Below are 26,788 nucleotides of genomic sequence, written 5' to 3'. Positions count from 1 at the left end.
GTAGCGCAACCAAGCCACGGCCGCCTGCCTGCCTGCTGCAAAAGGTGCTGCAGTAAAGCGCCACGGCACCGCCATCTCCCAGCCGGTGCGTGGAGCAGCGGCAGCCAATGCCGCTGGATCGGAGCCGCTGCCTGCGCCGGGCCGCGCTCCGCACACAGCCCCTGCCCAGCGACTCCTGTGCGTGGATGCGCACCCCGCCCCACAGGTAACCAGGCAACGGCGGGCGGGACCCTGCGCTCTCGCCGTCCTTTGAGGAACGAGAGCATACAAGGCGACAGCTTTTAGCCGCGGCGGTGCGGGGGGAGCCGAGGCCCCGGCAGGCGGGACGCGGAGGCCCCGGGCGTGGGGCAGGCACACAGCCTGGCGGGGGCGAGCGGCCGCCAACCGCCATCTTCCTTGCGGACGGGTACCCGAAACCAAGATGGCGCTCGGGCGTTGAGCGCGAGGCTGGCGCTTCCCCGCCCAGAGCGGAAGTGACGATTCGGCGGCGGCGGCGGCGGCAGCAGCCCCCCGCGCCCCTCCCGGTGGTTTTTGCTTTTCCCCGCGGGCTTCACGTCTCTTCCTCCGACGAGACGGAAAATGGCCGCCTGGTTACCGTAAGGGAGCGGGGCCGCCGGGAGTTCCGCCCGCCAGGTGAGAGAAGGGCGGAGGTAAAGGGGTTGCGTGGAGGCTTGGCGGGGCGGTGGCCCCTGCTTGGGGGGAAGATGGCGGGGGGAGCTGAGGGGGAGCAGCCCGGCCCTGCCCCGCCCCCCCAGCGCGCGGTGCTCGCGCGCCGCGCCGTCCCGCCTTCCCGCGCCGCGTGACCTCGGCGCTCCGCAGCCATTATCCCGATTATCCCATTATCCCGCGCCAGCCGACGGAACGCGACGGGATCGGGCGGTCGCCGTCACCGCCCTGACGTGGGCCCCCGCTTCCCGCGGGAGCCGGACCGAGCCAGTGCCGTTCCTCCCTGCGCCGGGAAGCGAAGGTAGAAGGGGAAGGGGCGGCGGGAGGCGGCAGCGGAGCTGCCTGGGAGCTCCTGGAAGCCTGGCGGGATGGGGGTGTAGGGGTATGTGAGGAATGGGCGGCCGGCCGGCCCCGTTGGGCTTGCGCCCCGGGTGCAGGGCCTTTGGTTTTGGGCCTCCCTGGGGGAGGCAGGAAGGCCCGAGGGGATGTGGTTGTACAGCGCTGGTTACGGGAATGTTAAATTTCCCCGTTATCAGTGTGGGTGTGACACGGACGAGGGAAACGGTGCCGGGGAGAAAGGATGGTTCCCGATATCGAATCAGCCTTGACGGTCGCTGGAGGAACTTCCTTTCGGGCATGGCTGTGCTTCAGGCGCCTGTGCCTGAGGTGCCCCACGCCTCCCTGCGCCTTTCCTGCCCTGATTGCAGATGCCCGCAAAGCCCCGTGAGGGACCGCAGCGGGTTTTATGCCCCTCGCTGCAAGGCACTATTGTGTTGCCCGTCTTGATTGTGCTGTACTATGCAACCATTGCAGGATTATTTCCGTTATTTCCCCTTTGCTTTGTAAACCTCCTACTTTTCGCCTTTAATTCTATGAAAATCAGGTTCTTGTTTTGTGTGTCATGTTGATCCTTTACGAAGTCAGTACAACCCATCACTTGTTTATCTCGGAGATCGAAGTTTTGTCCTCAGAGGAGCAGTTAAATTTTACTACAGAAAGACGTGAGGGCATGCAAAACAAAGGTGCTCCTGACTCCCGAGTAGTCACTGCTTAAGCAATGCAAATGTATAGAAATATCACTTAGAATGGTTGTTCTTGGTGTGGGAGGGATTAGTTAAACAGCGTGGAGTTGCAGGAAAATGCTGTCTAGCTGCTTTTCTTCTCCCTCCTCCTCGTCCTCCTCTCTGATAATCATGTCGTTTTGGACAAAAGTAGGGAAAATGAGGACGGGGTAATGGCTTTGGCACTGAGGTGTGCTCCAGGCGTGCATCTATCTTGTGTCACAGAAAGTAAGAATTGCATCCTCCCACTTGTCGCTTTTGATGTTGAGTGACAGGCTGTGCTGAATGGCCAGACGGGGTTCGGTGTGTTACATATATCGGTGCTTGGAGCTGGAGTGCCTCTTTCCTGGGCAAGGCTTTAGCTTGCAAGCCTGTGTGGAGCAACTTCTCAGGTGAGGGTTGGGGCTGGCAGAATCCTGGGGGCAGGAGGTAGGAGCACGTACCATGGAGAAAAGCCTGTTCGCATTGAGAATGCAGAAAACTTGAAGTGGTCGTAGGAATCTAGAAAAAAATCAGCTCCTAGTTTGGAGCTAGGATGCAGATATTTGGATGGATTATATTCAGGCTGGTTGTCAAGGAGAGGTAGTGCAGTAGGGGTTTGTGGAATGCCAAAGAACATTTGTGGTTTGTTTACAGGTAGGGGAGGTAGGTGAAGAAAGCTACTCAAGAAAGTGCTCTGTTTGTCAGTGTGCGAGTTTCTCCCAAAGGTATTCTGAAAAAGCGTGTTGCTTGCTTGTTCATTGTGCTGGCACTGGCCTCATGCAGCTTTGTGGTAATTGGGATCTGAGAGGTGATGTGCCTGAAAAGGCAGCTTTTGTCCAGAGTAGTTTTCTTAGGGATCACTGCTGCAGCTCACCAAGCACCTCTGAGGGTGTCAGTCTTGGAACAAATGAGGGCGGGAAGATTGCCTTTTCTGCAGCAGCAATTCGTGTAGTTCATAGCAGAGACTGGGGAGACCGTGGTGTAAAGGGGTATGAAAACACGGTGTGTAAAACACACACACAAAAACAACAAAGGCCGTCCAAAACAGTATGTGTCCAAAAGCATGCTAATTCCTTTTTGTGTATGCACCCATTTCTCAGTCACTTCGGTTTCTTTGTTTTTTTAGTTAGAGGAGAAACGTGGTTTTGTTTGCTATTAGTATTACATAAAAGACAGCTAACAATCATATGATGGTTTTGCAGAGGTGATTTTGCTGTTACTAGGATGCTGATTTTTTACTTCATTTAGAAATATTTTGTGTTATTTTCGGTATAGAAATTAATGAGTTGGGGGAGAAGAAGGCCTTTTTGTGTTTTACTGTTTCCATTATATTTTCAGCATATTAAATGGGTGAAGTAGTGATTCCCACCTCTTGTTTGTATGTAATAGTTTGGGCATATTTGCCATGGAATTTTAGTTTTTGAAGGAATCCAAGTCACCGATGATCTAAGTAGGATGGGTTTAAGTGACTATAAAATGCATTCTATTCTTATGTATGATGTGCCACTGCTAGAGTTTTGGACATTAAAAAAAAAAGGGGGGGGTAGAGAGTGGATAAGAAAGCACAGCAGATGTGCAAGCACTGAATAGATGACTTACAGTGTTGTCTCATTAAGACTGACTTTATTTATTTCTGTGGGTGTATTATGAGAAACTACTACAAATTCTGTGGAATTTTATGAAGACTGTCCTATCCCCTTTTGTGTTGTCATGGTTGTATAATCATCCCGTCTTTTGAAGCCTGACTCTCTGAATGAAAACTCATTTTGGCAATAGCTTGTGAATTACTTAAACAAGATTTTTATTTAAATCTACCTGACAGTTCTCAAATAATGTTTAAGCAAGAGAAATGCAGACTATGAAATAGCTATAAAGGAAGGGTAGCTAAAATAATGGATCTAAGAGGAAGCAGTGTTTTGCTAGAGTAAGTGGGTATAACTGTCCTAAAATGTCTTAAACTTTACATGTGATGTATAACTTGTTAAACGGCTTAAGAGATGTGTTGTATCTACAGTCTGTGGACTCTGACGAAACTCCAATGCCACTGGCATAGTGAAGACTGCTAAAAATACTATATAAAAGGAATTGGTTACCATTTTCCTTGTCCTTCTTATGTTTTATTAAACATAGCAAATGCTGACAGTGTCACTTACTTCCTTCTTATTGTGTTGCTTGTGATGGGATAAGCCCAATTGTGTTTTATATCTTGTTTTTGCTTGATGGTCGCACTTGCTGGCCAAGACTGATTGAAGACACCCAAAGAAGAAGACATCCTGTTGTTTTTTTCATTAAGAAACTTATCTGGATGTGATTCAATAACTGACAAATGATGGACTAGCCAATTTTCAGAAAATGTCGTGGTTTCTGTGTTAAGTCTTGGTTGTTTGGGTGTGTTTGGTTTTCGTTATTTTGACTTTATATGTGTGTGTTTATTTTGGTGAGGTTTTTTGTTTTTTGGTGGGGTTTTTTGGTGCTTTGGTTTTTATTTTTAAAGTTGCTTGCAAGTATTGTTAAAAATCTTAAATACCACTAAGTTTGTTGCTTCTCGAGGCTGTGCCAGGCTGGTTTCAGGGAAGCTTTAAGTTTGTGGTGCTGCCAAAAGAAGCAGTTCTGCCCAGCTGCTATTTCAATTTCCCTGTGTTGGCCCAAGTGTTTGTGGGCTGTGTAATGAACCATACAAAAAAAAAGTTGTACTGAAAGTGATCCAGTATGTGGGTGCAGAAATACTTAGACTGGCATAGGAAAGATCATCAGGAATGTGAGGAAATACAGGATAGGAGAGATGGGGCAGTTTCTTTAAACTAGCAGAGCCACCTTATTCTGTGGAGCTGCAGCAGCTTCCTTTGTAAAATCCAGATTTTTTTTTTAACATGGCAGTGAAATGGTTGAGGGCCAGGCATCTCCTTTCAATTATTTAGGGTGGAAAGTGAGGAAAAAGAGGGAATAGGCTCTAGTGTGGACTAGAGCCCTGGGGTTTCAGGCACAGGCCATGTTCCTAGCAGATGTGGTCCTCTCTTAAAAATGCTGGGTGATAGTGACGGCACCTTTTCACATGGTTGATGCACACATCTGGCAGTGTGGGTCTCTTCTGAGAGCAACAAATAATGCTCTTTCTCATTGCTCTTGACTGTGCCCTTGCTTGATGTGGTGTAGCCACTGCAGCCTGGCCATGAGCAGGAAGAGGCTGTGGGTGATTTCCTTTGCTGCTGTGAACCAGGGTGTTGTGTCTGTGGTGCTCTGAGGGTGGGTATTTTTCTGTGAAGGTGTGCAGCATGTGGGAGCTGACTGTCACAGACAGCCGTTTTCCTGCATACTCCTGGTACTACCTCAATTCTTTTCTAAATGAGCTTTAATAAAGGTTAATAAAATTTTAGATTCTTGCATGTTTTGAGAATATTTACATGGACCAAAAAAACCTCAGCTATGTATGTAGTCTTTTCACTTCTGTTCCTAAGTATCAGTGTTGTTTGGATAAGGTGGTCTTACGTGTCAAGGTTTTACCTATTACAACTAAATGGAAACAAAAGCTGCAAATAGTTAAATGTTTTTTATTCAGTAGTTAAGGTTTTTTAATAAAAGCTTTTGGTCTTGTTTTTGTTTTTTAATGTTATATCCATACTCTTCTTAAAAAACTTAAATGGGAAAAGGGTAGTAGCAGATATGTTTTAGCTGCCAGGGTTGGATGTGGTATAGCTAATGTGTTGCTTAAAAACAGAAGTGTGGTTACTTTTCACCTTTGCCAGTTGCTAGAAAAGATTTCTAAGACTGAAGAACTCACTACCAGAGTTTGAGTTATGGTAATTTAAGATCCTGTCATCTGCTTAGAGGTCTTAAAAGTGAAGCAACTATCTTGTTCCATATCCCCAGGATCTAAAGACTTGTCTAAATTAGGATTTGGGATTTCAGCTAACACCAGTTAAAGTCAGAAATACAGATTATATAAGTATTCATTTAAAATCTCAGCCTGAACTTGAAGTTTGTGTTGCTTTTTCTGTACTAGACTTCTGAATGCCTTCGTTACCCTTTACTGGCTAATACCATCTCGCCTTTTGTCTAGACAAAATCTGAAATGGTCCGATACACTACTGTGCTCCTTCGGAGACTCATGCTTGCTGATGATGAGAAGTAAAAACTTAATCTTAATAAAGCATATATTTTGTAGAAATTGGAAATGTCTTGGTCACTACTAGTGAATGGTAAGTGGACTTTTGAAAGCAGTGTTTATGAGCACAAATGCTACATTTCTTCTTTTAGATGAAGAAAACACCTATGAACAAGTGTGGAAGTGTCCTTTAGGAGCAGTCAGTGTCTTATGCCTTTGGATTTAATGAATTGAATTGTTGAGCTGCAGAATTTCTGAAGATCCAGATCTGTCTGTAGTGAAGTGGGATAAAATCCCTGTTTTGTTGCTTGAGTGGAATTGAAAAGTGTGCTTAATGTTGAGTTGGACTACAAATGCACATAGTCTTAAGGCTTGGAGGGAATTAAAAACTGAGGCCAGTGAAGAATTCATACATTTGAGACTGGCTTTGTTCTTACAGTTATGCTTCCTTTCTGCATAGCTGTAAAAGAGCTAGTTCTTGAAGACATTTGCTCTTTGGGTGAAATTATATATGTATGCATTTTAAACAAGAAGTTATACTAGAGTAATGCTTCTGTAAATATTGCAAGAGAAACCTAAAGATAAACATTTCACCGTTGGCCTGAGTTCTCATCCCCATTTTTTTTTTCCAGTAAGATAGCTCTAGTGAAGTGCAGAGCTGTGTGCTAGAGCTCAAACTGGTCTAAAAGTTTGCCACTGTCCTTTTTGCTTCTCTCTTTCTGGCTGCATGCTGTTATTTGCTCCATAATCCAGCTCAGTTTGGCCCTTCATTAAGCCACTTGGATAACCTAGTTAAATGAAAGTGGTTTCTAAGTATCAAGAGCTGGTCACTGGAGGACCTGAAGGGTGTCAGGGCTGCTCTGAAGGTGAGGATAATGTGTTGCACAGCCCTGTTACCAAGGCTGAGGAAGGAGTGATCATGTATGGAAAGGGATTTGCCACTTTGGGCAGTGGCTGGCTCTTGAGCTGCTCCGGTCTTAGTGTGCAGCATCGCTGAGTCCAAGAGTAAATTTGCTATTTGTTATGTATTGTCTTTTCATCAGATTAATGTTTGAACCCATTTAAGCAAAAAGGTACTTCCTTTTAGCAAATGTTTGTGTCTTTGACAGTCTCACTTTTTGTTCTGTAGGACTCAGTATTGCTGAAAGCACAAATACAGAGTTTTGAAATAATTTCTGCATTGATATCAACTAACAGTTTGAGGTAAGTTTAGCCTAAGTCCTTTTTAAATGTTCTGATTGAACTCAGCTATTGAAAATTAAATCTTATTTTGCCTTCCTATATTTTATGCTTGTAGTAAGAAGCTGCGGTATATAAAACTGTCTTATAAAGATCAACTGTACTTGTCATACATAGAATGCAAATAATTTAAAGCTGAGATTGAGTTATATTATAGACATTGTGCATCTGATGTTTGGTTTGATAATTACTTGTAACAGAAAAAACCCCACCAGGTTTTGTTTTCTGTCACTCTTGGAAAATTGGCATGTCTTAAACAGTTTAAAAGGTCTAAATTTATGTTGCCTGTGAGTATTCATCCTAAGTGATTGCAAGGCGTTTTCTGTAAACTTAATTGAACTCAATGAATTAGAAAATATCTTCAGAGTTCTGCAAATTTGCTCTTTAGTGGAAGGAGCCAATAAAAAAGAGCATTCAACATATTCTTCTTCACCAAGGTAAATAGTTTTTTCTGAGTTACGTGGAAGTCTGGTTTAAATTCAGTTTATGCTGGGCTGGTTTTAGATGAGGTTACATCTCTTAGGCCATGCAAACTCTCATGGAGAAAGTCATGTGGGCAGGAGGAACCAGTTGATAGGAGGAAAGTTCATCTGCTTTTCTCTTTTCAGTTCTCTTAGATAGGTCTAAAGTCTCTGTCATTTTGGTAACTTTAAATTAAACTCTGATGTTGTTTTTGTCTTTACATAATTGAAATACCTCCCAGGTAATGAGAAAGATGATATAAGAGAAAGTACTTGTTGTGTTGAGCTAGTATTTTTTAACAGTAATTTTGGGCTTTAAAGCCTGTTTGCAATACAAGCGGTAAATGTTTGATTTTTTCCGTTTCTGTTTTAATTTTATTGTTAAACGATTATAATTGAGCATTCAAAGGCCTGAAAATGTCTAGTTACTTGTTCATAGCTTTTATTCGGGTTGTCTAATGTGACACTTGTTTTTTGTTTTTTTTTTTTAAAGCTGGGCAATTTCAAAAGAAAATGGTAATGGGTCAAAGTTTTTATTAATTAAATTGGGGATTTTTAGCCACTGATCCGAAAAGAAAAGGAAAAGGTGTGTATTTCTTTATGGTTAGCACTAATTCTAAATATCTATTATGACTGTACATAAGAAGAAATGATAGTTTATTCTGAGTTACTACTTTCTTTTATTTGTCATTGATTCATAATCAGTTGTAGTTTAAGTTAAGTTCATAGATTAATTTGTACTGAAGTGTGTTGAATCTTGTTGCAAGCCATATTGTTTAACTAGTTGTTAAAATCTTTAAGTTGGCCATGCATTTTACTTGTAGGTTAAAAAGCTAAGTTAATCTAAAAAGATGCAGGATGGGCATCTTGAGCAGTGGAAATTCAGATCAGAGGGATGAACTTTAGTACATATGGTTAAGAGAAATAATGCCTGTGGGTCAAATTAACAACTGCTGGACCAGATACTTCAGGGCTTTTTCTTTGCTCATGCGAATGGTGCATTGTAGAGGACTGTGAACTCCTCCTGGAGAAGAAACAGTGCATTGGAAATGCAAGAGAACTATAAATCACACAATAGCTAGAATTTTGTTACAATATATTAAGATGTCCAGAATTACATTATTCTTTCCTTAATTTGCAGAGATGTTTCATTTTCTGCTGCTTCCTTTCTCCTACAGGATCTGTGTGCAGTTGAATCTGGAAAAAACCTTTCACTATTACACTTCATGTTTTCAGAGAAATTGTGTGCACTGCAGCAATGTTAAATTCTTTAAAATGTGGTTAAGTTTTTAATTTACCAATAAGTGGTCTTACACTGTCTCCAAAGCTCTTTTGTTTAGCAAATGCTATACTACTTTGTAATAGCGTCGTTTTAGTAAATGCAAATTTTGTTCATTTATATCATTTACATGGATGCTAAATGGTTGCTTCTATTTTTTTCCCTCCTCTCATTGCTTTTCCTTTTGGGAAGGAATAGATCTACTAGCAAAAATGGGTCGATCTAATTCTAGATCACATTCGTCAAGATCAAAGTCCAGATCTCAGTCCAGCTCTAGATCAAGATCCAGATCACATTCAAGAAAAAAGAGATACAGGTAAGTCTTACTGCGTGAAAAGGCGATTTGGTATATTAGTTTTTGTCCATAATATGTTTTTCACTTGCATGATGCTATGGCAGAAGTGAGCCTGGAATCCTATTTCATTTTAGGCAGTAGGTAAACTATACTTTGAGTGTTATTTTTGTTTAATTTTTTTCTCCCCCTCTTCCGGTATCTCAAGATAACTTCACAATGGTAGTGGTTCTTCGTGATTTCTGGCCCATTTGACTTTTCCCTTCTGCTTTACATGATGTTTTCTTCATCTAGTCTCTTTCCCTGTAATTTGTTATTTCTTACTAAACTTTTCATATCTGAAGTAACTTAAGGCTTCAGTAGGTAAGTTTTGCTGTATGTTGTCTTCTCAGTTGCCTCCAGTGTTTTCCTCATCTTAGTTATTAGTGGACATTACCATCTCCCATAAGAAGTGGGTCAATTGAGTTTTTACTGTCTCAGCTGCTGCCATGCACAGGCTGGAATATTACACTGCGGGGGCCATGTCACTCCTTGTACCAGGCTGTGAACTGTGGTGGCTGAGGAACCAAATGCTGTGTTCCGGGGTGGTGGTGATCTCTGATAAAATGTCTGGGGAGGCCAGTGAGGCTGGTAGTGTCTTAACCACGTGATGCCAGGTTTCATGGTCCTTAGTAGTATAGACATGTTTATTATAATTAATTTATTTCAGAAATAATAAATAAAGAGAGATTGCAGAAGTTACTTAAAGACCAGGGAGTCTGCATCCTTTGCCTTCTGAGTGCATTTTGAGAAATCTAGCATTTTGCATCAAGGCACTTTTTTTTTTCCTCAGATTTTCCAGTTGTAAAATGTTAATGTTTGTTTTTTAATTTTAGCTCCAGGTCTCGGTCAAGGACGTACTCCCGATCTCGGAGCAGAGATCGTGTTTATTCTCGAGATTATCGCAGAGATTACAGGAATAATAGAGGAATGAGACGTCCCTATGGTTACAGAGGAAGAGGTAGAGGGTATTACCAAGGAGGAGGCGGTAGATACCATCGTGGAGGCTATAGGCCTGTGTGGAACCGAAGACACTCCAGAAGCCCTCGGCGCGGCCGCTCCCGTTCCAGAAGTCCAAAACGAAGGTCGGTGTCTTCCCAGAGGTCCCGGAGCAGGTCTCGTCGATCTTACAGATCTTCCCGGTCCCCGAGGTCCTCTTCATCTCGTTCTTCATCCCCATACAGCAAATCACCCATCTCTTCCAAAAGACGTGCATCTCTGGAAAAGCAGGCAAAGAAAACTGAAGGGGCTCCTTTGCAAGACAGTCCCTTGAAAAATAAATCACAGGATGAACCGAAAGATACATTTGAACACGACCCATCGGAGTCTCTTGACGATTTTAACAAATCATCAGCAGCTTCTGGCGACATTTGGCCCGGCCTTTCAGCGTATGATAACAGTCCAAGGTCACCCCATAGTCCTTCTATTGCCACCCCACCTAGCCAGAGTTCATCTTGCTCTGATGCCCCTCTGCTTAGCACAGCCCACTCAGCAAAGGACACACCTCAGCATTCCCATTCCATTCAGCATAGTCCTGAGAGATCTGGCTCTGGTTCTCTTGGAAATGGTTCTAGCCGCTATAGTCCTTCTCAGAATAGCCCATTGCATCATATCCCTTCGAGGAGAAGCCCTGCAAAGACAATCCCATCACAGAGTGCCCCCCGTGAGGAGGCTCGAGTGCGGTCATTTTATCCTGAGGGTGGTGAACAGGAAACTGCAAAAGGTGGAAAGTTTATGAAAAGGTAAGAACCAAGTTATAAGCCTACTGTTGCCTCTTAAAAATAGTGTTAGAGTTTCATCAAGATCATCACCGTAACCTTGGAAAATGCATTATGGAAGGCTAGTAATACTAGTCTGGTTGGAATTGAGCTTGAAAGATATATATGCCTTCTCCTGCTAGGATGCTTCAAGGCCTTGAAATTTGGATAATAGAGATAGGGACACGTATCCTTGAGGAGGAATTGGTTTGTGCTTTTCCTCTATGGTTTATCTTGTACTCATTTTACTATTAAGAAAAATCTTAATTGGAATAGTGCATCAGACTTGCTGGCTTGATAGTGAACTCTGTTCAGGTATTTCAGAATTTTAATGCTTCATGTAGTTTGAAATGCAAGTATTTTGGAAGTCTAGAAATGTCCATGTTGTGCAATAATTTTTTTATGTTGACATAAACAGCATCAATTGGCTAATTGTGTCATGCAATATGAAAACTTTGTCTTGAATTGCGTTACTTATGAAAGAGGGTAGGTGTTAGTATTCCAGGAATATAATGCTCTTGATGTGAAGGAAATTCAGTTTATATATTCCAATGAATGTAAAATTCTTCAAGTTGTTCTTAAAAAGTTTGACATAGTAGTAATTTTTGAAAGTTGTTAGAGTCTTACTGGCATTAGACTGTTCCTTTTGAATGTGACTGGTGTTTCAGTGGATTTCTTACAAAAAGAGTTAGAGAAGTTGTGACTATGCTCTGTAGGCTTGATTGTAAGCTTTGAAATTAATTTGTCTAATCAGCGCTTTATAATGTAAAAAAGTTACTGCTTAGGAGATCAAAAATACAACTTCTCTTGCATCAGATGTGTTGGAGTTGGTGAAGGTATTAGAACCTGTGTGAACATAGCATACAGATAAGGCAGTGGCTGAACTAATTACTTGGTGTGTTTCTGTGTTTAGGAGAGCTGCCTTCTAATGGTTCCCTGCTTGAACACAATATAGTGAATGTACTAAGCCTGTGCCAGATTGTGGAATTGTCTTAGTAATGTGCAGGATCTTGAAAATAATTCACTTTTTTATGCTACTACTTCAACTCTTTCAGCAAAAGAGGTGCAAAATGAATTGCGGTCTTGAGTTTCAAACCATGTGAATTTGATGGAAAAAATTACTAGTGTAATGAGAGAGAATGTGAAACTGGGTACTGATTAAGAAAACAAGCAAGTAAATTTCTAGGCATTTACAGAAAGGCATTATATTCTTCAGATGCCTCCAGTAGTGCATATATGATAGTAGATGCAGTGTTAATGATGTGCCAAGCATTGCATGCTAAAGTTAATTGCTCAGAGGAATGTTTTTTCATCTTCTTCTTGGTGTGGAATTGACACAAAAGGGGAATGCAAGTGAACTGGAATGAATGCAATCCAGAGTTACCAGTCTCTTCTTTGCTATCCACAGGTACACAGATGAAGAGTCTAGAGTATACCTGCTTGATAGGGGTAATACCAGGGAGAAGGAGGCCCAGAAGGAGAGAGGATCAGAAAAAGGGAGGACAGAGGGAGAAAGGGAATGGGAGGAACAGGAAACTTTAGATTTTTTCGTTGATAAAGAGACTGGGAAGGAAAAGTTTAATGACTCTGAAGGGGAGGACACAGAGGAGACAGAGGATTACAGACAGTTCAGAAAATCTGTCCTGGCAGATCAGGGTAAAAATTTTCCTACTGCATCTCACCGGAATGCTGAGGAGGAAGGAACCAAATACAAATCTAAAATATCAATCAAGGGCACTAGAGAGAGCGATGGATTTAGAGATGAGAAAAGTTATAAGCTTAAAGAGACTGGCTATGTAGTGGAAAGGCCTAGTGCAACAAAAGATAAGCACAAGGAAGAAGACAAGAGTTCTGAGAGACTAATGATGAAGAAAGAAACTCAGTCACCTGAGCAGGTAAAGTCTGAAAAGCTCAAAGAACTCTTTGATTACAGTCCTCCTCTACACAAGAATCTGGATGCGAGAGAAAAATCCACCTTCAGAGAGGAGAGCCCACTTAGGATCAAAATGATAGCCAGTGACTCCCATCGTCCTGAAGTTAAACTCAAAATGGCACCAGTACCTCTTGATGATTCCAATAGGTAAATGATTCCACTTTACAGTGTGGTTCTCCACCTGCCTGCAGTGTTGTTCGTATTTATTTAAACTAGTGGTTTCTTTTGTGTGTCTCTTTGTTGTTGATGCATTTTAGACCTGCTTCCTTGACTAAAGACAGGCTGCTTGCTAGCACACTTGTCCATTCCGTCAAGAAGGAGCAAGAGTTCCGATCCATCTTTGACCACATTAAGTTGCCACAGGCCAGCAAAAGCACATCAGAGTCATTTATTCAGCACATTGTGTCCTTGGTTCACCATGTCAAAGGTATGTGTTTAGTTTATTGTACCAGATATGTGGCTGACAAGTTCATTTAAGTCCATTTGCTGTTTCTAGTACAGGAAGATTTCAGGTCTCTTCTAATGTTGTGATTTACCCAAACTTTCTTCCTGTTGAGGTATTCATGAAAATAATTAGAAAAATAATAGCCACAGAAACTAGGACAAAAGAACCACAAGCAGTGTAGAGTATAATAGCAGGTATTCTATATTTCCGGATAAATATTTGATCCTAGGTAGCATAGAAAGTTTGAATTTCTGCAGTGTAGTTTACACATACACTGGTCAGTTTTTCTAATTTTATTTTAATGAGTTTACCATACAATTTTATATTAAATGTTGTGGTGTAGGTTGACAGATGTCTTTGGACTGTAAATAACAATGGCATTCCTTTTGGAGCATCCTAGAGGTCATTTCCAGATTCTTAGTAGAAGGGGTTTTTTTCCCCCTCAGGAGGATTTAAGAAAAATTGTATTCTAAATGGTAGTAAAGTTCATGGTTATAATGTGTTTTATTCCTATATGACAGTATTTTCAGGAATTTCACTTACACAAACTTGGCAGTGGCTAAATAAACCTCCATTAAATGAGCTTTACACTAATTATTTTCTGATATAACAGTAGTGGCTATTTTGTATAAACACCAAGAAGAACCCTCAACAAACCAATACAACAGAAGTCCTCCCCCACTGAAATCCAAACCCAGACCATATGATACCATATCAAAGTAGATATGTTTCATTTAGGTCATATCCTCTGAAGTATTTTTATGGGACAATAGAGAATTCCTAAAACCCCCTGGGGATGTCTAGAGTGTTCTTTAAATGCTTTTTTTTCCATAGCATTTGCTTTATTTCACTGGACTTTTGTCTTGCTGTTGTGTTAAATGTAACTGAGATAGTACAAAGCTGATGAAAGTAATTTTCCATATCACCACAGTAAAGGGAAAAGAGGAAATGCTTAATTAGATACCAGTTTCAATGATCCTGTTTGTAAGCATTGTTTTTAAGATGCATTACCTTCTAAAATTGCTGAGATTTGTGTGCTAGAAATATGTGCTGAATTCAGTTAAAAATCTCCATTTTGTTAACATAATTCAGATTACTAAAGCTAAGTTATTTCCCTCATATTGAATTACTTACAAAGTAATAGTCGATAATGGACTAAGATAATGTATTAGTTAAAAAAAATATTGGGATACCTGTTTAGTGTATAATGATTTGTTGTGAACATATCTGTTTATTGATGTGTAAAGAAATATAAGATTCAATCCAGTGAGAGCTTCTGTAAATTTTTGCTTATATGATACATATGTAGGGGTAGGTAAAAATAATACTTGCGGAACTCTCACATGTTGATAGACTTTTTCTGTAACTTTTTCTGTGTTGAATATCTTATAAATTTAACGGCCTGTCTGGTCAAGTTACTAGAATGTGTACTGTTACGGTTGTTTTGGAAGCAAAACATCTCTTTAAGTTTCAGATTTACTGTGGTCTGTGATCAGAATTTTTGTAACTTTTTTGACAAACTGAAGTTATGTTCATTATTGGTGTGATGCGACCAGTCTGAACAGCTCTTTATTAATGTAGAGCTGAAAATGCCCAGTGATGTTTTCTTTTTCATTGTAACTAGGTCCTGGAATGTGTTTTGAAATGGCAAAATCCATGTTACAAAAGTAAAATAGCTGTTGAAAGATACAGATGCCAAACAGGCAAAGTTGAACCTTCTGTCTTCCTGGCAAAAATGGCATAAAAACAGAATTACTAGCTCAAATTCCTGTGTTTGATGGAATTATGATTGAGGCACTACCCTTGTAGTGGCCGTTTCAAGTTTTAATGGTTGGTTATGAGACAAATGCTGGATGCCGGGCGGTAAGTTGATACAGATGTATGTTGACCTGTTAAGCAGATAGCTTGCTTCATATGTAACATTTCATAGCTCATGACTTTTATGTATTTCTATATTACATTTAAACACATTTGTTGAGCTGGTTTAAAAACTGAGTTTTGCTGTGGCTAATTTATCTGTCTCTGAAGGAAGGAGAAAATTTGTCAGAGAAGTTGTCAAGTTTGCCAAGATGCCAGATGCTTAAATGAATTTATTTATGCATAGGTGTGTTAATTGTATCGTTTATCATCACCCAATCAAGAAATTGTATTCCTTTAAGAAAAGAGTTGTTAGGTCATTCATGTAGTTATTGAAGCGCACATTACTTAAATGTTTGTTTTAAGTTAGAGATGAGATGAATGGTAAAGTGTACTTGCTGCAAATATTCAGGACTCAAAAGTAATTTCACTTACTCTTGTGAGCAAAATATAAAATAACGGTTTAAGAAATTGCTCTTTATCATTAGAGGAAAATGTCACTGAAAATGAGCAAGTCCAGTCAGTAAATGATGCTTGAATGAGATGTGATACAATCACGGAGTAGTAGACTTGCAGTGATGCTGTGCGCTGTTATTTTGTTTGGGTTACCGTGTGTGTAAAAATAGGGAAAACGCCACATTTGCTTGTCCTGATAAATTTATTGAAAGTACTGTGGGTTTTGCCTGCTACTTGCCTTTCTGTCAGGAATGAAATACGTGGCAGTTGAATGAAACTAATGAAACAGTGTTTTTTCTATTGTAACCAACAGAGCAATACTTCAAGTCGGCTGGAATGACCCTAAATGAGAGGTTCACTGCGTATCAAAAAGCAACTGAAGAGCACTGCACCCGACAAAAGAGCCCAGAAATACATAGGTATATGTTAACTGCATATGCAGATGCTTTATGTTTCAAATAATGTCTTCTAATATTTATTTTGAGGACCCAAAATACTTTTTCTAATCTGGATGAGGTAATTTGTGTAATTACAAAATACAAAAGAAACCAAACCCTTCTGTAAAAGAGAACTCATCTGAGTCAGGTCTGGCTTCATCTGTGGTTTTGTGACAGATGTCTTCTCTACCTCTGTATCTCATTTGGGATATATTTACTTTTCTCACATGCAGTGCTCAAATATTGAGGGGCATATGTCTTGAAGATGAAAAGAAGCCCTGTACATGCATCTTTCTTCTTCAGTGTGAAATGTTCCATCTCATACTACTTTAGTTTTTGTGTGTGTTAATTTACAGCAGTTTTTTGAAAAATCTGAGAATCTAAAAGGTAAGAAGGTAGGCATGCAGATGTAGTGTCTGATCATGTGCTCTAGTTTTATGATGCAGTGTACTATATTTGTGTTGCATGTGAGGATACAGTGTCTAACTTCACAATTTTTCTTGTTTAGAACTTTTGACTTTTCAGCAAACTATCATAGTGCTAATGGTTTCTTGGAGTGGGTGGGCTTTCAACTGGCTACATATACTGGTCCTTTTGAAATAAATCATTAAACATTTTTTCTGTCTTCCAAGCTATACTTAAAATGTGAAACATCAGTCTGCCTGTTTTCTGTATTTGTGTTTTTTAGCATACTTCACACAGAACAGAATTATGGTTTTTCATTTTTAGTCTGCTTCTGTATTCTGATGGTGAGGTTTAACAATCCAAAAAGTTTATTCTACTGCAAAAATGCCTGGTTTGTCAGTTTTCTGTTGAAATGTCTGAGGCTGTTAGCAGTCATGTACATGTATGGCAAGACACTGCTTTTATTTTACATTTAGGAGGATTGACATCTCTCCAAGCACCCTGAGGAAGCATACCCGTTTAACAGGTGAAGAGAGAGTCTTTAAGGAAGAAAGTCAAAAAGTAGGTTCTAAGTAAATGTCCTATCTGTGCTTCTAAACTTAGTCTCATTTTAAATCTCAACTTCATCTCTGGTCTTCTGTATAAAAATACAAAATTGTATTGTACCTAGAGTACTTGCATTTAGATTTTTTTTTCCTTTGAGTAAAACATGTTATCAAGAAGCTGGTTTATGTAGTGTGATTTTGCTGTATTAATAAAATGGTACATAAGGTCAAGTCTTTTGCCATGCTTCCTTTCTACTTGCATGTTTTTTGACCAGTAAGCTGCCCAAGGACAAAGAATAGGTTTGGGGCTGAGGGAAATACCAAGATGGTCAGTGAGTAGTGTGGTTGAACTACAAAGGTGGTTGTGCTCTGTTTAAAAACAATTCATCAGAAGAAATAAATACTTAATTATCTCTTCAAACCATGTATTGTTGTGGTCTGTATCATCAAAAACTAGACACCAATTGGCTTGATGGGAATGCTTGTTTGAAACTGAAATTCTTAGCTGTTCTTTTTTTACATGTAGCCATTGCATGTAAAGGGAAAAGTCAATTTGTGTGCTGAAGTTTGTTGAAAAATAGGTAAATTCTATCTTTTTATATTTTAATTGATGCACAGCTTACCTTTTCGCTGAGATTCTCTTGATGTTGTATTTCAATATTTTGTTGCAAAATATGTATTTGTTTACAGGGAGATAAAAAATTAAGGTGTGATTCTGCTGATCTTCGGCATGACATTGACCGACGTAGAAAAGAACGAAGTAAGGAGCGAGGAGACTCAAAGGGTTCCAGGGAATCCAGTGGGTCAAGAAAGCAAGAGAAAACTCCAAAAGATTACAAGGATTACAAATCTTACAAAGATGACAGGTAAATATTTGATGTCCCTATAGAGGATTTTAGCTTCTAATTAGCCTTTTGTAATTGTAAGCTTAATTGCTTTCAATTTTCAATGTATAATGGATCATTTAATTTTAAACAATTAAAATTATTTGTTTTACAGCAAATATGTATTATCTGTCTTTTACACGGCTTATGGTGGATGAGGACAAAAACTTTGGAATAGCAAGCTAACACTGAAAAAAAAAATGACAAATTAATCTGTCCTATTATCCAGGCTACATCAGGAGGTTGGACTTCAATGCAGTACATTTCTATAAACAGTTTGTGTAAGAACTTTGGTTCGTTATGCTTGATTCCGCACTTTTTCAACTCATAACACCCAGAGTATGAGAATTTTACTGATACTTAGGTTTTAACATGGGTGAGAAGGGGAATTTCTAAATTTGTTTAAAGCCAGTGGGCTGTTTTAAGAAAAAAATGTTAGCATATCTCAGTGGATACTGGGTAGAAGTGGTAAGAGTTACTTCAGGTATGACCTTTCTTTGAATAGAATGCTAAAATCTTGTAAATTGGGTCAAGTTAATACCACTATGGGGTTACTGAAAGTTTTGCTGTAGGATTTTTTCCCTGCTTTGTACTGTATATATATAAAGTGAATTTTTACTTACGCTTCCTGTTTCCCATTTATTTTGACTTTGGTATCCACATTTTCTTCCACTGGCTAATTTCCCTACAGCCATTTATGTAGGGAAGCCCATACCATACCTCTCAACAGTGTGCAAACTGAACTGTGTCAAGTTACTGTAAGGCTTTACCTTAAGGGGTTTTTCCCTTTAACTTCTGTTTTTCTGCCTCAGAAGAAAGGCAGATCTTAAAAGTAACAGCATCTCTTCATGGCATCAGAATCTAGAAAAGTTGTATCTTACAGTTTGCAGACTGCTGCTTTCCAACTCACCAGCAATAATATGCATTTAGTGCACTTAAATGTGTCAGAGGAGGCTGGAAAGTGGAAATATACTTCGCCTTAATATCTCAGATATGTAATGTGTGACTTTATATCCAGAAGGGGGTTAGTTTTTCATAAAATATAGAGACCCGGTTTAGTATAGCATGTTACAGGCTATCTAGTACGTTTAAAATAGCACATAGTATATTTTTTTATTTTTCAGTAAACAAAAAAGAGACCAAGACCGTGCTCGGTCCTCTCCATCTTCCTCCCCATCTTCTTCCTCATCCAGTTCTCGAGAAGAAAAGGATTGCAAGAAAGAAAGAGATGAAGAGTTCAAAACCCACCATGAACAGAAAGAATACTCTGGTTTTGCTGGAGTCAACAGGCCAAGAGGCACCTTTGTAAGTTTTTCTCCTATTCTTCCCCCAAATTATGAACACTTCACCAATGGCAATAGTGGAACAAAGTAAATGAGGGAGTGTTGTAGTGATTCATGTTAGGCTAGACTTGAAGTCTTTATACAATATACCAAACCTGAAATATTGAGTCTTTTTTTTTTCCCCCAGCAGTCACCAGTAGCACTTGAATGATCTGTAAATATGCATTAGCATGATATTAGAGATCCTAGCATAAGGGTCTGGGGAACAGGATTATTCCTTGATCTTCTTTTATAATGCTGTTTCCTAACAGGATCTGAAAATTCACTGTTCTGTAAATTTTAAGTCTTGGGTTCTGATAACCCTTAGCTCCCTGTGCCTTCTGTTTTGCCCTCTCATGCTTGGTTTGGTTTGGCACCCCTTTGTGTGTAATGCCTGCAACTTTTTAAATAGAGAATGGCACATAATTAAAAATAAATGTCAACCTTGAAACAGCTGTATTGAGGAGATGGTATACTTGTTATTTTTGTGTTTCTTTGGCTTGGACTAGCCACTGAGCTTGAAAGTTCATTGATCTATCTCTGGAGTGTATTTAAGTATTGTGATTTGGAAAGTGGCACATTGACCACTCTAGTCTTCAGAAAAATCTTAAACTTTCAGATTCTTTGTTAATGTAATTATTGATGTATAACTGGGAAATGTAGATGCATTTGGAAAAACTAGGAATCAATAAAGAAGGCCTTGAAAAAGATAGGGAGCACTTAAAAACACCATACAGCCCAAACCAAAAAAAAACCCCAAACAACCCACAAATAGACACCACTCACCCACCCCCCCCAACAGCACGGCAAAATAGACTTCCAGACCACAGCTAAACACACAAAAAAGTTCAAGCTCCATGTAGGTGGGGAAAAACTGTTTTACATAATAAGTACGAGTAATTTCATACTTCAACAGTAATTCCTTAAAGTAGCCTGTAATTAAGACCAAATAATGCTAAAGTACAGTGTTTAGTATAAATGTTTAATCATGCAAAAAATAAGTTTTGAACTACACATAAGGGTGTCTGAAATGCATGTGGCATGTGCCAATACTTGAAGCTTGAATACTCCATCTAAAAAACTATAGCTACCTACAGGAAAATTCAAAGTTCTAAATTTCTAACACTAGAAGTGCATCATTTCCTCCTTTCTTCTTATTTTTTATATAGTTATGCTGTGGAACTGTGGCATAAGTATATAAATCCCTGGATGGTGTAGGCATCAAATATGACTATCAGCACAATTTTTAGCTATTTAAAATAATGGTACAAAACAGAAGTTAAACAAAAGAGAGCTTAAAACTCCATCTCCTGTCGAGGAGATTTAGTGGGAGAAAACTTGTAATTCATTGAAGCCTTCCTGCTTTATAAAACCAGATTGTATGTATTGTGAGAGAGGTGCTCCTTCACATGCAATTGAGGTAGATGGGAACTGGAAAGTTAATAGATTTCTACTCATTTAATTGTTAGTGACTGCCAGTTTGGTCTATGCAATGATAACAGGTTAATTAATGTTCATTAACAATATACATGGTCACATGCAGGCTTTTGGAACAAAGTGTCTGAGCAGGTGAATCTAAATAGGCCAACAGCTGACTCAGATCTCCTCTTTAGGAAAATATCTTGGATGGTATCAAAAAACACAGACCAGGTAGTGTAGGAATGTGTTTGTAAATACAGGCTAATAGTGGCCGCATTCCAGTGAATACTGCTTTGCTTTTGGAGTAAATAAAATGCTTTGGTTTTAAATCTTTCTCCTAACAGGAAGCCTTGGAGAATGTAACATCTTCCCTATTCAGCAAGCTGATGTTAAGTCAGCAATGGTTTTTCACTAACTTTGGCTAGTACACGATTCTTTTGGGTTCTAGGCTTCCCATACATAAGCATCGTGAATAGTTTTCAAATATGGACACAAAAATAAGGATAATTAGGATTTTTCAATGGCAATGTCATTAGTATCCATATATGAAAGAATTATGTGTAGCAGCTCTGTTTAAAGTGAGTTCTATATAGAAAATATACACTTGTCTTTTTTGTGGTAGTCTTTCTAATAAACAAGACCAGAAAGTTAACACCATAGTAGATTTTATGTCCTGTAGTTCTTTATCTGAAAGATGATTTGGTACAGGGAAGCATTAATAAAATGGTGAGGAAAACTGTGGACGTTTTTCTTAAAGGGAATCTGATCACAGGACCGAATACCAGGAAATGCTGATGCCTCTTTTTTTTCCTTTTTTAATCCTGTCATAATTCTGTCTGCCCCCTGCCCCTTCCCCCAGGTTACTGTTTATTGTGCCCTAATTTTGTAAAGCTGTTGGAAATCAAGAAAGCATACCTTACTTCCTCCCTTGTACAGTTAGTCTCACTTTCCAAATGACTCTCCATACAATTTTTTGGTTTTTCTTTTCTCTCAGAGTGCCAGAGTATTGGATAGGTCTTATGAGCCTTCTACAGATTGTTTAACAGTTGGTTTGATTTCAGAGTAATTTTAAATCTGTCCAGCATAAATTCTGCATTAGAAGTTTCAGAGCTTTGTGGAACTATTTATGCGTAACACTTACCTTTTGAGTTCATTAATTATATATGTTTTTGATCTACGTTTATGAAACGCTTATTTTTAACAAATAAATTAGCATCCAGTCATATTTTTGTACTATTACTCTGAAGATGCAGTTCTGTGTTTTTAAGTAGGCTACTTTTGGAAATTGTGCTCTTAGTTTTTAGCAGTCTTATCTTCCCCAACTAACCTTTCTTCTCCCCTTCAATGAAGGATATAAACTCATTGAGTGTTTTCTACAAGCTAAGTGTTTACATGCTGAGATAACTGTATACCTTACTACTTAGTGAATTCTGAGTTAAGGATGGTTTTTGGTGTGAGACTTTCTAGCTGTCCTGGTTCAGGGCAAATTTGGAACTGAACCTCCCCCAAGGGGTTCCTCTAGAAAGCAGATTCAATTGGCCCCTCGCCCAGCCGGTTCGGGGAAAAAAAAACCTCCTTGGAGAAAAGTGGAAAAAACTGTTTATTAAACAATAAAACCCAAACAATATTAAACAATAAAACCCTTTGCTGCTCCAAAAGAGATGACAAACTGAGAAAAGTCCCCTCCCCAGGTTGCAGCTCAGCTCACTCAGTCTCATATCAGTCCCTCCAGCGCTGGAAATGCTGCAGCCCAGGCCTGGCCCAGTGGGCCACAGGTGTAAGCTGCCGGTGCTCTTCTGGTGTTCAGTCCAGAGCAGGTTTAAACAGGTCCAAGAAAAGGAAAAAATCCCACAGTCCAGGGAACTTCTTTGCCTCAGCTAGCTAAAGCTAACTAAAAGCAAAAGAGAGCTCTGTCCTGCTGTCTGTCCATCCGCAGACAACAACAGTCCAGGAGCAGGAATGTGGAGGAGTGAGTGCAGTGTCTGAAAACAAACTGCACACTTCTTCTCTCCCCCCTTCACTCTCTGGAACAAGTCTTAAAAGGTGCAAACTGGGGATGCAAGCATCATATAGCCAACCCAGGACACCAGCCTAGCATTTTAAAACCTCAGTAATTCATTATAAAGAATATTTTAAACACTCTTTTTCACTTTAAGCATTGCTGCTCTGCACAGTACATGCTACTGACTTTTTTCTGAGTAAAGAATTTACTCATATGAAATGTAATTGGGCCTGAGGTACATTCTTGAATCTCAGTTAAGAATGCTTGAGTAACACACAGTGGATATACTCCTGTGAAAACTGCAGTTAGTATGTATTCCAGAATCACATTTTCATAAATTATTCCATTGACTCCATAAATACTTTTCTTTTTCCCCTGACAGTTTTGTCCCTGTTTCAGTCTAGCTTTCCTCCTGGTTTTTTGTCTGAACAGCTTCAGAAGCTTCTTGTGACCTTTTGTTCCAACACACTGGTTTACTAGCAGTCAAATTTCTTTTCAGTGGTTGTGTGTGAACTTATGCCAAGAACTCAAATGTGTTTCAATTAAGTTTAATAGAATCATTATTTCAAAATGAATGCTTGAATATATTACTTAAGGTAGTATGTGAATTTGAAAATGGTTTTTCCACTTGCAGATACTGTAATTAAGCACAAAAAGTATTTTCAGTAATAGAGAACTTGACTCTACTTTGTGGTGTTATGTAAATGGTTTAAATGACATCTTGGTTAATCAGTTTCGAATTAGGGGCAGAGGAAGAGCCAGAGGAGTCTTTGCTGGAACAAATACTGGTCCCAGCAACTCAAATACTACTTTTCAGAAGAGACCGAAGGAAGAGGAATGGGATCCTGAATATACCCCAAAAAGCAAGAAATACTTCTTGGTGGGTGTGGAGAAATTGATGTCTTATGCATGCTTTTTTTTTTTTCAAACTTTCTACAAGCGTAGAAGTAGCATGCATGTATGGACAGGGACAAGAGTAACTGTGAGAGTATCAGAGTGGCTGTAGTGGTTGGTTCTGCTTATCTTTCATCTTTCTACAGCAGGCTGGCAGTAACTGAGGCCTGACATGGAATTTATCTCCAAAAATTTCATCAGGGAGTGGGGAAGAAGGCAGGTTCAGACAAAATTTATTAAAACCCAACTTTAAACCAGAAAGGCTTGTGCTGTGTTTTCCTGGATTTACATCTGTATGATATTTGAGATTTGTCTTAGATTGGTCTGGAAGTCTACAGAAGTGAAAGATCCAGAAAAGCTGACAGTATTTGTAGATTTTCATAGACAGACTGTGTTATGAGCAGTTCTTTGCTCTGAGTACTGTGATAGTCACAAGAAAATCACCACAGTTTTGATGCCTTTCTCCCATCTGGATTATGAAAGGAGGACCCTTGATGTAACCACTCTAAGTAGTGCAGTACACTGGATGTGTGGTGTCTGCTGCAGTTATTTCTGTAACAGTGCAAACTTTGAAGGATATTGTTTCATCATTAAAAGATGATAAGTAATGAAGATAAGACCTTCTCCTGTAGCATTATAGCTTGTCACAAATATGTTAACAGGTAACTAAGAAATAATGCAGTCACAATTCGGATGTTTCATTAAGGAGTTCTGTCTTCCTAGACATATCTAAACTTTTCTGATCTGTAAACAGAGGTGTGATAATCTATTCATGATATTAGAACAATCAATTTTAGCTATTAAACTTGAATTTCTAAAAATATTTTAAATTGAATAAGCTGCCCTTCAACTACTTCTGTATAATTAAGCTGCATTATGTGGGTGTGATACGTGTTTAATAGTTCAGACTTCTTTCCAAATCACAAGTTAAGAAAAAATCATATGTTGAAGCAAGTGTACCTCACCATTGTAAATAGAAACTTTTTTTTTATATTGAATAATTGTTTGTAGGTTTCATGCAGTGTGTAAAATGATTGTGACAACATACCTAACTATATAAGGCTATATTTGGTAGCAAGACAGCAAACAAAAACAGACAACCTCGAATATTGTTTGGTAATGTTAGACTTTAAACAGTTTGAACTTAATGTGCCCTGCATTGTGCTGGTGGGGCAGATTTTCTGAAAACTGCCTTCAGTTACTTCTTCTTATGAAATATAAAGAATTCCCTTTGTGCTAAAGTAACCTAGCACTTTCCTAGAGCTTCTTTTTAATTTTTTCCCCTCAAAACTAGTAATTCTTAATTCTGAGTGTGAGTTACAGACAAGTGGTTTGTTACTAACATTTAAGTAGACCCACAGTGAATAAGGGCTCTTCAAACCATTGTGTTGTGGTTTTAGTTATAGCATTATGCCTTTTAAGAATAATTGCAATCTGAAGAGAACTTTTTAACATTTACTTTGTTTTATACATTTGCTATAGCATACTGACATTATGGGATACATTTGAGAGGTGTCTAACCTTACTCTTTTTCTGGTGTTATTGTAGCATGATGACAGAGATGATGGTGTGGATTATTGGGCCAAAAGAGGAAGAGGCCGTGGTACTTTCCAGCGTGGCAGAGGGCGTTTTAACTTCAAAAAGTCAGGTAGCAGTCCGAAGTGGACACATGACAAATATCAGGGGGATGGCATTGTGGAAGATGAGGAAGAAACAATTGAGAATAATGAAGAAAAGGACAGACGCAAAGAGGAAAAGGTAAATTGTTCAGCGAATTGCAGATTAGATGGTTCATCTTGCACTATGCCAAGTAATTGGCTGCATGTGTAGGGGTCACTTTAAAGGTTTTGGAGTTTGATTATTAACAGTTTACAACAAGAATGTTTTCTTTCTTTCCACAGGAATAACCCGGAAGAAGGTTGTACCTGAAAGAGCAGCTCTTGCACCACCCACACAACATTTTTAATATGTTTTTTGTTGTCAAATGAATGTAAGCATTTTACTTAAATTTTACTGTTGGAAAGTAGTTTAGAGAGATTGTTTTCGTTTTAAGCCTTTAGAAAAAAATCATGATATAGTAAACTATGTTAATGATCGTACAGGTAGAAAGTAAAATATTTGTAACAACTTTTAAGAAATTTTACTGTTTGTTATATGCAGTGTAATTCTGCTTTGTCCAAATACATGGTCAAGTACAACTCTAAAAGTTTTGATTCTCCCCTATGTCTGTGTTTTATTCTGAAGTAAACTTACAGCTCTGCACACCTAAAATCTTGGAGCAGCATTTTTTATAGACTTATCACTACTTCTCTGTTGCCTTTTTATAAGAATTATATTTCAGGGTAGTTACCCAGTCACCATAGAAGTACAAACAGCTGTGCAAAATACTGATTGTATGTTAGTTCATGAGACTCACATTTACATAGTGATAAACCTGGATTCTTATTTCACCCTGCAAGGGTGCAGCAAGAATTTCACTTAAGCAGTGAAATCGTCACTATTCATTAGTAGCCTAAGCAATACATATGCATATACAAACTACAGTGAGTTTCAAATGTATTTTTTGATAGCTTAGTCATCAGCAGAACACCTAAGTTAATTTGGTGGCAGTGTCAATCTAGCTTCTTTTTTAGCAGTTTCTTTTTATAGTTTGTTAGAATTGCCTCTTTAATTTCTCTATGTGGGCTTGCCTCTCTGGGTGTTTAATCTGGCAAGAGTGTGTCATTCACATGTACAGCATTTAAGTTAAAATGAGAGAGCAGGGCAGGACCAGGTGGGAGGAGGGAAACAAAACACCACAAAATCCCTGAAAAAATAAAGCAAGAGATGTTAGAACCTGAATTGGTAAATATAATTCACATATACCAGAAGTGTGAGAAATTAATCTTACTTTCTTCCACACTGATTTCTAATAATTGTGCTGCAAGAGTTTTTGTAGCCAAAGTGCAGGTATTAAGGGGATTTTGGTTTTTTTGTTTGTTTGTTTTGTTTTTTGTTTGGTTTTTTGGTTTGGTTTGGTTTTTTTGTTTCTTTTTTTGTGGCTTGGTTGTTTTTTGGGGTTTTTTTTTGTTTTTTTTGTTTTAAAAAAAAACCCAAAACCCTCAAGCTTAGTTTTAGTGGTAGTTACACACTTAACCTCTAGAATGTTACGGATGAAAATAATATACTTGAATTAACAGAACAAGGACATTCTAATACAAGAAGATTACTTTGCTTGTGTCTTTCTCAAAAAGCTGCAGATAAACTAAATCTTAATGTTATGTGGAGTTAAAAGTGTAGTTGTTCTTACACACTCTTTTGAAAGGCATAAT

At 39.0% G+C, this 26,788-nt stretch overlaps 1 protein-coding gene across 16 annotated transcripts; it reads left to right on the top strand.

The window, feature by feature from the left end:
• On the top strand, positions 1 to 25,748 carry BCLAF1 (BCL2 associated transcription factor 1). 16 transcript variants are annotated; one of them, XM_030944446.1, is made up of 14 exons: positions 1 to 205; positions 5,767 to 5,905; positions 6,941 to 7,014; positions 8,983 to 9,106; positions 9,958 to 10,863; positions 12,287 to 12,958; positions 13,069 to 13,238; positions 15,883 to 15,988; positions 16,888 to 16,972; positions 17,647 to 17,822; positions 18,965 to 19,145; positions 23,317 to 23,463; positions 25,026 to 25,235; positions 25,379 to 25,748. In XM_030944446.1, exons 4-14 carry the CDS (start codon positions 9,003 to 9,005, stop codon positions 25,382 to 25,384), a joined length of 2,763 nt encoding a protein of 920 aa, XP_030800306.1. In that variant the 5' UTR covers positions 1 to 205; positions 5,767 to 5,905; positions 6,941 to 7,014; positions 8,983 to 9,002; the 3' UTR covers positions 25,385 to 25,748. The 16 variants fall into 16 exon arrangements, 15 of the variants coding, with proteins under 15 accessions (XP_030800306.1, XP_030800307.1, XP_030800311.1 ...); XM_030944451.1 differs by lacking the exon at positions 1 to 205 and adding an exon at positions 446 to 633 and having other exon boundaries at positions 8,989 to 9,106; XM_030944442.1 differs by lacking the exon at positions 1 to 205 and adding an exon at positions 446 to 633.
• Positions 25,749 to 26,788: the final 1,040 nt, after the last annotated feature.

The sequence above is a fragment of the Camarhynchus parvulus genome, chromosome 3 (genome assembly GCF_901933205.1).
Source record: "Camarhynchus parvulus chromosome 3, STF_HiC, whole genome shotgun sequence".
Lineage (NCBI taxonomy): Eukaryota > Metazoa > Chordata > Aves > Passeriformes > Thraupidae > Camarhynchus > Camarhynchus parvulus.
The sequence above is the reverse complement of the archived record's forward strand: the minus strand, read 5'-3'. Positions and strand labels throughout refer to the sequence as shown.

Coding starts and splice junctions, on each gene's coding strand:
- BCLAF1 (XM_030944447.1), top strand. CDS start 9,003: ATGGGTCGATCTAATTCTAGATCACATTCGTCAAGATCAAAGTCCAGA. Junction 15,989..16,887: donor AAGAGCCCAGAAATACATAG/GTATATGTTAAC, acceptor TTTTACATTTAG/GAGGATTGACATCTCTCCAA. Junction 23,464..25,025: donor AAAGCAAGAAATACTTCTTG/GTGGGTGTGGAG, acceptor GTGTTATTGTAG/CATGATGACAGAGATGATGG.